The sequence below is a fragment of the Crocuta crocuta genome, unplaced genomic scaffold, assembly GCF_008692635.1.
Source record: "Crocuta crocuta isolate KB4526 unplaced genomic scaffold, BGI_CrCroc_1.0 scaffold197, whole genome shotgun sequence".
NCBI classification, from domain to species: Eukaryota; Metazoa; Chordata; class Mammalia; order Carnivora; family Hyaenidae; genus Crocuta; species Crocuta crocuta.
In genome coordinates, this window is record NW_027532002.1 from 6,189,478 (window position 1) to 6,198,608 (window position 9,131).

Consider the following 9,131-nt stretch of genomic DNA (forward strand, 5'->3'; position numbering starts at 1 on the left):
TTGTTCTCAGGGAGCTCGGAGGCCACTGCCGGAGCCCCAACAGTAATCACATAAATGTGTATTTGCACATGGTGATAAGGACAAGAGCAATCCAAGGTACAGGGAGCCCATGTAATCCGGGCCATGATCTGGCCTGGGAGCCAAAGAGTCTTCTTTCCATGCCTCTCTCTAGTTTGAGATGCTTGTTGAAAATATACCAGCACCAAGGTCCCAGACGCTGATGTTTAAAGAATCTAGTTTGACCTTGAACACAGGGAAAAAAAGGACAGTGTCCCAGACAATCAGATGTGTGCTTAGGGAAAACCTGACCAACCAGCAATGTCGGGGCCAAGCTCTGACAGATACCCATGGCCACTGATAGTTTCTTATTCTTACTGCTCCTTCCCGCTTCATTCTGTTTTCTTCCACGGGAGAAAAGAATACTGTTCCTGCCTGTGAGGAATGATTCTTTCAAAAAGATGTCTCCACTGGTTCCTTTAACCAGCTACTTTAGTATCGCTCTTAAAGTAGAAGTCACTCTACAAAGCCAGATGTGAAAGACTACATATTGTGTGATTCTATTTATATGAAATGTCCAGAAAAGGCAAATTAATAGAGACAGAAAGAAGATTGGCAGGTGCCTAGGGCCAGGGGCAGAGATTGGCTAGAAGTGGGCTTATGATGGAGATGTTTTAGAACTGGATTGTTCTGATGTTTGCATAACTTTGCAAATTGAGTAAAAAATCGTTGAGTAATGTACAATGCCTATTGTAAAATATGTGAGTTTATAGTATGTAAGTTATGCCTGCCTCAAGCTATAAGAAGTATAATTCACAAATTTTAATCAAACAACCAAGTTGAACTCAGTTGGTGGGAAAAAGTTATAGATGAATTTGGAAATGGGCACGTATGTCTTATTTTTGTAACTGAATTATAATTAAAATCCCAATGGTATTTTTTAAGTTTATTTATTTGGAGAGAAAGCTCTCATGCATGAGTGGGGGAGGGGCAGAGAGAGAGAGTGGGAGGGAAGGAGAGAGAGAGAGAGAGAGAGAGAGAGAGAGAAAATATCCCAAGCAGGCTCCCTGCCACCAGTGTGGAGCCCCATGCAGGGCTTGAACTCATGAACCGTGAGATCATGACCAGAGCCCAAGTTGGACGCTTAANGACCACCTCCCTCTTGGTGTTAAGGCCCATCTCTAGCTCAGGTTTGCTGAACTCCATGCCCATGAGAGCATGTTACTGTCTGCTCCCCTGTGAGCACGTGCTAAGTCAGTGACCCCCAGTTTGAATAAGGCTAGTTTTCATCTTAGTTTACTGTTGGGTGATTTGGCACACAGCTCATTTACAATCCAGATTAATGTCGAATGTTGTATTTTCTCACCAAAAGCATTGGCATTTAGTTTTGTGAGACTACCGGTTGTTTTCAGAGCAGTATGATAAGCAGAAGAATGGTCAAGGCAACTTCTTCCCCAACAATAGGAGTTTTAGGGGGTGCCTGGCTGGCTCAGTCAGAGTCAAGAGCATGTGGCTCTTGACCTTGGGGTCATGAGTTCGTGTCCCGTGTTGGGTATAGAGATTACTTAAATACACTTAAAAAAAGGGTTTCAATGGAACTGGCTATGTCCTCCCCACCCCCACCCCAGTGAGCAGGTACACCCAGAAGCTGCGACAGCAACTGGGCCTCGACTCCAAGTTCATCCTGTGCTACGCCCAGAAGGAGGAGCTGCTGCTGGAGGAGATGTACACGGACACCATCGTGGAGCTGGTGGGCTTCCGGAACGAGAGCCTGGGCCGGCTGGGCAGCCTGGCCTGCCTGCTGGACCACTCCACCGGCGTCCTCAGCGAGCAGGGAGAGACCATCTTCATCTTCGGGGACGCCGGCGTGGGCAAGTCCATGCTGCTGCAGCGGCTGCAGGGCCTATGGGCCGCGGGGCTGCTGGACGCCGAGTTCAAGTTCTTCTTCCACTTCCGCTGCCGAGTGTTCAGCTGCTTCAAGGAGGACGACACGCTGTGCCTGCAGGACCTGCTCTTCAAGCATTACTGCTACCCGGAGCAGGACCCGGATGAGGTGTTCGCCTTCCTGCTGCGCTTCCCCCACACGGCCCTCTTCACCTTCGACGGCCTGGACGAGCTGCACTCGGACTTCGACCTGAGCAGTGTGCCCGACACCTCCTCCCCCTGGGAGCCCGCCCACCCCCTGGCCCTGCTGGCCAGCCTGCTCAGCGGGAAGCTGCTCAAGGGCGCCACCAAGCTGCTCACCGCCCGCACGGGCATCGAGATCCCGCGCCAGCTCCTGCGCAAGAAGGTATTTCTGCGGGGCTTCTCGCCCAGCCACCTGCGGGACTACACCCAGAGGGTGTTCCCCGACCCGGCCGTGCGGGACCGCCTGCTGGCGCAGCTGGAGGCCAACCCCAACCTCTGCAGCCTGTGCGCCGTGCCGCTCTTCTGCTGGATCATCTTCCGCGGTTTCCAGCACTTCCACAGTGTCTTGGACGGCTCCACGCAGCTGCCCGACCGCATGGTGACCCTGACGGACGTCTTCCTGCTGGTCACCGAAGTCCACCTGAACAGGACGCAGCCCACCAGCCTGGTCCAGCGGAACACGCGCAGCCAGACGGAGACCTTCCGCGCGGGCCAGGGCGCCTTGCGCTCGCTGGGGCGCGTGGCGCACCAGGGCATGGAGAGGAGCCTCTTTGTCTTCAGCCAGGAGGACGTGCGGGCCGCCGAGGTGCAGGATGGAGAGCTGCAGCTGGGCTTCCTGCGGGCCGTGCCAGAGCAGGGCCTCGCGGGCGACCAGCAGGCCTATGAGTTTTTCCATGTCACCCTCCAGGCCTTCTTTACGGCCTTCTTTCTCGTGGCGGACGACAAAGTAGGCACGCGACAGCTGCTGCGGTTCTTCCAGGAGTGCGCGCCCCCTGGCGGGGCGGCCCCCGAGCCCGGCTTCCCCTCCTTCCTCCCGGTGCGGTGCCTGAAGGGCAGCGGCCTGGCGGGGGAAGACCCCTTCAAGAACAAGGATCACTTTCAGTTCACCAACCTCTTCCTGTGCGGGCTCTTGTCCAAGGCCAAGCAGAAACTCCTGCGGCACCTGGTGCCCGCCGCGGTCCTGCGGAGAAAGCGCAGGGCCCTGTGGGCGCACCTGTTTGCCAGCACGCGGGGCTACCTGAAGAGCCTGCCCCGCCTGCAGGCGGGGGGCTTCAGCCAGGTGCAGGCCATGCCCACCTTCATCTGGATGCTGCGCTGCATCTACGAGACGCAGAGCGAGAAGGTGGGGCGGCTGGCGGCCAAGGGCATCTGCGCCGACTACCTCAAGCTGACCTACTGCAACGCCTGCTCGGCCGACTGCAGCGCCCTCTCCTTCGTCCTGCACCACTTACGCAAGCGGCTGGCCCTGGACCTGGACAACAATAACCTCAACGACTACGGCGTGCGGGAGCTGCAGCCCTGCTTCAGCCGCCTCACCGTCATCAGGTGAGGCCGCCAGGCACGGGGAGCAGCCTGCGGGGCCAGGGCGGGGGAGCTCGGGAGACGCCAGGACGAGCATCGTGGGGTAGGAGCTCCCGCATTACCCTGGCACCCGTGACCCCTGGTGTTGGTACACCCGAGTCTATTCTGCCTCCGGGTGGCAGAGGGCAGGGGGAGAAGCCCCAGCTGGGTGTCCTTGAATGAGATGCTTAGCCACTCTGAGTCCTCATCTGGAGAAAGGAGAGGCTGGTATCCTAGCAATGACAGTAATAACAACCGGTATTTATTGAGGAAAGGGGAGGTGCATTACAAACATTATCAGATTTAATCCTCTTAGCAACCCTCTAAGGTGGTAGGGAGGGACTCTTCCCTTCATTTTGGCAAAGGAGGGTGTGGCGGCACAGAGATGTTCTCAAGGTCGCACCGCAGGGCCGCGGTAGAGGCGGAATCCTAAAGAACCAACCTTTTGAGATTTATGGGAGGCTCAAAGAGAGCCAGTGAAAGGTTTCTGGCACGTGGGCGCTTCTGTGACTGCATAAAAAGCAGACGGTGTGCCCGCTGGCCTCTGTTACTCAACTCGATCAAAGCCAGCTGCCCTGAGCTGCCGGGAATCTTCGTACAGAGTGCTCGCTCCTGAGTGGTTTCCTGTTTGATGGTTTAGAGGAAAGAGGCAGTCTGCATTATCCTGTTAGCATTTCCTGTATGAAGTACAGCTTGTGAATCTCTGTGATGGTTACGGTTCTCCATAACTTGGCTCATGCATTTCTGAAGAGCAGAGGCGATTTGGACCTGATTCTGGGTACCCTGGTACCCTGGGTACTCTGAGTAGAGTGTACCTTATGTGGGGACGGTGGGATGTAGGGAGCCCAGGCCAGCCTTGTTTTCTGTGCTCTCAGCCTAGGGCACTCTCACTGGGGCCTCCCCGTGCTCATCTGCTAAGACAGAGTGCACCAAGGTGGTGCTTCTGCCCCATCTATTGTCGGGTGGAGGTCTCCTCCACAGCAGCGAAGGACAGAGCGGGAGGAAATGGGCAATTTCAGAGAAGCGTTTTGAGCTCCCCGAGACCATGACTTAGGGGTAATTTGGGCTGGGGGTTAGTGAAAACTCAAAATATTGGTGGCTTGGATAGGTTACAAGCTTGCCTTCAGAGAGCAGGGCAGGGCTGCTATGGTGCCTCCATGACCCTCAGGAGCCCAGGCTCCCTTCAGCCTCACAGTGACCTTGCTGCCCTCACTTCCTGATTCCCACCTCCTGGCCCAACATGGCTGCTCAGTTCCAGCCATTCAGTTGACATTCTAGCCTCCAGGAAGAAGAAGGGGCAAATTAGGACACACCTCATTCTTTTGAGAACTTGTCAGCTATGGCTACTGAGACTTCCGCTTAGATTTCATGGGGGTGAACTTGATCACAGGTGCTGAGTTCAGAAAATGGGGGTTTCTATTTCTAAGAAAGCACAGATATTGGAAGTGACCAGCAGCCTCTGCCAGCAGCCTCTGCCACCCTGGGATGGCCACGCAGTGTGTGGGCACCACGGGAGGAGGGGGCCCGACTAGCTGACCTGATAATTTTGATGTGGCCTAAAAATCAAACTTGTTCAGTCTTTCGCCTATTAGAGAGGTCAGCTTGTTGGCCCAGTTTGTCCCAGGGTTTGTGTTTGTAAATAAAGTTTTATTGGAACACAGCCACACCCATATGTTTACATGTCAGCTGGTTCACACTATGAAATTTTTTTTTTTTTTTTTTTACCATTTATTCAGTTTAGAGAGAGAGACAGAGTGCAAGCGGGGGAGGGACAGAGAGAGAAGGAGACACAGAACCCGAAGCAGGCTCCAGGCCCTGAGCTGTCAGCACAGAGCCTGACACGGGGCTAGAACCCATACTGTGTGAGATCATGACCTGAGCCAAAGTTGGACGCTTAACCAACTGAGCCCCCCACGTGCCCCGCCCCCAGGTGCTTCACAACTATAGAGTCGAATAACTGCAGTAGAGACCACATGGTCCTCAGAGCCTAACATACTTGCTCTGTGGCCCTTTACAAAAAAAGTTTGCCGACCCTTGGATTACTGTCTCACCTATCCCGATCCCTCACTCTCATCCATCCCTGGGCCTCACGTAAACGATGGGGTGAAGGATTAAGAAAATCAGGGTAGTTTGTTACACAGATTACTTGGTAGTGAACAACAAAAATTATTTCACATCTTAGTCACATCCAAATACCTTGTTATGTGGGGATTGTGTAGAACAGTTCCCGGGAGTGGCTGGCCCTTGTGCAGGAGAGATCCATCATCTCAAAGGCTCTTTTCTCCTGTCCCCGTCTGTAAATGTGACCTCCAGACGGGGAGGCTGGTGGCCCTTTGGGTGAGACTTCTTGTGGGGACTGTCCAGCCTTCTGCAGGGCACCTGAGAGCCCTGTCCCCCCTCTTGCCATCACTAAAGACAGCTCCACACGTTTCCAAACCCATGGCCCCCGCTGTGCGGTGACAACCACAGAGAAGGCCTGGCTGACGCATAGGCCACCCGCAAATGCGGGCTGTCGGAGGTGGCCGGCTTCACGTGTCCTTTACGCATCTCGTTAGCCCTCATGCCAAGTCAGGGCTGTGCTGTAGCCTCACCAACAGGCCAGTTCCACGTGGGTCTGCCCGCCCCACGACGCCCAGGCCCTTGAGGAGCCATGCGGCCGACTGTCGTGGCCACTGCCTCCGGGGGCGTTTATTGCCGGAAAAACCCCAGGACCTACCAGCTTCTGGATCCTCGTGGCATGAATGCTTCTCCACAGGGAGCAGCTGCCATGATTCGTTAACTTCCTTCTCTGTTTTGTTTCAGACTCAGCGTCAACCAGATCACTGACAGCGGGGTAAAGGTGCTATATGAAGAGCTGACCAAATACAAAATTCTGACCTTTTTAGGGTACGTATTCCTCAACAGTGCCGGGTCAGTTATGTAGTAATAACACAGGGGAGCGGGGGACTGCCATTCATGCCGGTCCCCGGGGGGCTGGAATGGTGGCCGAGGCACCAGGAAAAGCCCTGGACTGGGGGCCAGGAGTCTCGGGCTCTGCTCTTGGCGTCGGCCAGCAGCCCACTCTTTGAGCAAGCCCGGAAACGTCTTTCACTTGTCTACCGGGATCCTAGTACAGGCAAGTATTTTACAAGTGGTGATCGGGGGTTGCCGAGGGAGTGGCTAGGGCTATATTTCTAAATGCTAGATACTGTTTTTACATATTAGATTCACCACTGTGGGTCCACAGTCCCTCATCCAGAGCCCTGAGGGCAAAACAGGAATCAGAATTCAGTGTACGTGCTGTATAGCAGTGAGATGGCCAGTGAGGTCAAGGGCGTTACCCTGGTTTCAAGTCATTTCATATTTCTGCAGCAAAATGTATGAGTATTCAAAGTATTTGGGATAAAGCCCACAAAATGCTCCACATCAGTCCCCGTAACGGTAAGCTGTGTGTTTTCAGAGCTTTTGGGATTTGAGGTGTAGGCGCTGTGGCGCACCCCTGGCCACTGCTGACCGGGAGCCTGTTGTCAGGAGACCCCCACCCCCTACCCTCTGGCTCCAGCCTCACTCTACTGGCTATGGAATAAGGCCCTCGAAGCCAGTGATCCCAGGGTGCCTTCCGGCTCGGGAGTTTTGTGTGACTGCAGAGCACTTGAACCCTGTCTGTTTACCACGTTCGGCTTTTTTCTGCCTTATTGTTGAATTGGTATCAGGCGGTAAAATGACCAATGGAGACAGGCGCTTCCAACACTCATTTTCCCCTCAAGATGCCCCTCGTAACCTTAACCGAAAAATACCCATCACCTGCCGCTTCTCTGGTTGCATGTAATCGCCCTAATGACCCTGTGGGGGCGCTGTGATACTTTCTCATTCTTTCTGTCATCACAGACAGAAGCCGAGGTTGGGGAAGTGGCGGGAGCTGGCTCTGAACCCGCCCTCGAGACCCCGGAGCCCCCAACTGCTCTCTGTGGGCCCTTCCTCTCTCCTTTCAGCCCAGGCTTCAGACATCAGCAGCCAGCACACACCCACTTAAAAAATGGGGGTCGTTTAGATGGCATGGGGACACGGGAATAAAAGGGACAGAACGTAGTGATACTGTGAGAGCATCGTATGGTGACAGATGGTGGCCACGCTCATGGTGAACACAGAGTAACTTGTAAGCTTGTGGGGTCACTGTGCCGGACACCTGAAACTACTGCAACATCGTGTCAACTATGCCAAAAAAAACCCCACAAAAAGCTGGCACTGGCAGTCCCGACGTCTCATGCGGTGCTTTCTCTCCAAGCCTGTATAACAACCAGATCACCGATGTCGGAGCCAGGTACATCGCCAGAATCCTGGACGAGTGCAAAGGCCTCACGCACCTGAAGTGAGTGGGGCGGGCGTGGCGGCTTGTTCGGTAGCCTCCATGGGTCACCCCTTCATGATTCAAACACAGAATATAAGTCACCAGGAGGTGCACTCCCCCTAAAGCCATCTGCTTGCCCCAGGGCCACTAGGGTCAAATTAAGAGACGTGTGTGTGGAAGGAGAGCCGGCCGCAGGGAGGAATCGTGACCTGCGGATGAGGCTCGGATTTCCGCAGGGCCCCCTGCCTTGGGGGGAGTCTTGGCAAGGGGAGCCCTGTGGGGCCTCTTATAATAACTCAGGGATCTCGTTCATGACAGCTCCACCCTTGTGACCTAGTCACCTCCAAGGGCCTTGCCTCCTCATACTGTCGCCTTAGGGGTCAGGGTCTCAGAATATGGATTGGGGGGGAACATAGCCATTCAGACATAGCACCCATTTGCCAAGTAGGAGCTCAGTCCTCAGTCCCATCACAGAAATGCTTTGCCAAAGGTGACAACACGAGGCTTGGAGGAGCCCGTGGTGCGGCATTGGTGATGGGAACACACACGTTTGCCACTTGCAGTTGGTGGGGGGGGGGGCACGCCTGCTGATGGAAATGAGTGACATTTAAAGAAGGTCATTTATGGGTCCCTAAGTTTGGGCACAGACAGCGACCACCTCCTGGAGAGGAATCCAGTGGCTCTCCCTAGGGCTTTGGGTCCTTCCTTGAGAGGAAGCCCAGGGCATGGGTGCTGCGGGTCCCACACCTCCCAAGAGGGGCCCTGAGCTGGGGACGAGGGTGCTGACGGTGGAGCCCCCCCACCCCCCGCAGCTGGGAGCTGATGAGAGCACGGCTCTCTCTGCAGACTGGGAGAGAACAAGATAACGAGCGAAGGAGGAAAGTGCCTCGCCCTGGCTGTGAAGAACAGCAGATCGATCTTTGAAGTTGGGTGAGTAGGGGCACGGGCACCTGTGCGTGCGATACCACCTGTCCTGGGTTCGAGAGCGCCTGCCGGGGTTCTTGGACACAAATACACCCAAAGGGTGGCTGGGGCCCGCTGTGGGGAGGCCGCAGGGCACATCCTCCCTGGAGCCCTGCTGGCTTCTGCCGGGATCTGGCAGCCATTGTGGGAAGTCCCAGGATTGCCTGCAACTTCATCTGCAGACTTTTCTGTCATCCATGCCCAAGCTCCTTATCCCCGCCGGCGAATGGAGGGGGCTGTGCTAGCCCTGTGGTAAGCCTCTGCAGGCCGGCGTTCTTCACCTGGGGGGTCTGTATTCCCTGGAGGCGTTTTAAAAATGTTTATTATTTTTGAGAGAGCAAACCTGTGGGGGGGGGGGGTGGAGGAGCGGGAGGGG

General features: G+C 55.0%; 1 protein-coding gene across 3 annotated transcripts in view; it reads left to right on the forward strand.

Annotated features, from left to right (window-relative positions):
• The window catches only part of NOD1 (nucleotide binding oligomerization domain containing 1), a 64,870-nt gene that overhangs the window by 30,448 nt on the left and 25,291 nt on the right, over nt 1-9,131 (forward strand). For 2 of the 3 annotated variants that reach the window (XM_077775413.1, XM_077775414.1), the window contains exons 5-8: nt 1,626-3,450; nt 6,268-6,351; nt 7,730-7,813; nt 8,639-8,722. In XM_077775413.1, coding sequence (XP_077631539.1) covers nt 1,626-3,450; nt 6,268-6,351; nt 7,730-7,813; nt 8,639-8,722 — 2,077 coding nt within the window. The remainder of the gene's footprint in view (nt 1-1,625; nt 3,451-6,267; nt 6,352-7,729; nt 7,814-8,638; nt 8,723-9,131) is intronic. The other variant, XM_077775415.1, reaches the window with a different exon arrangement.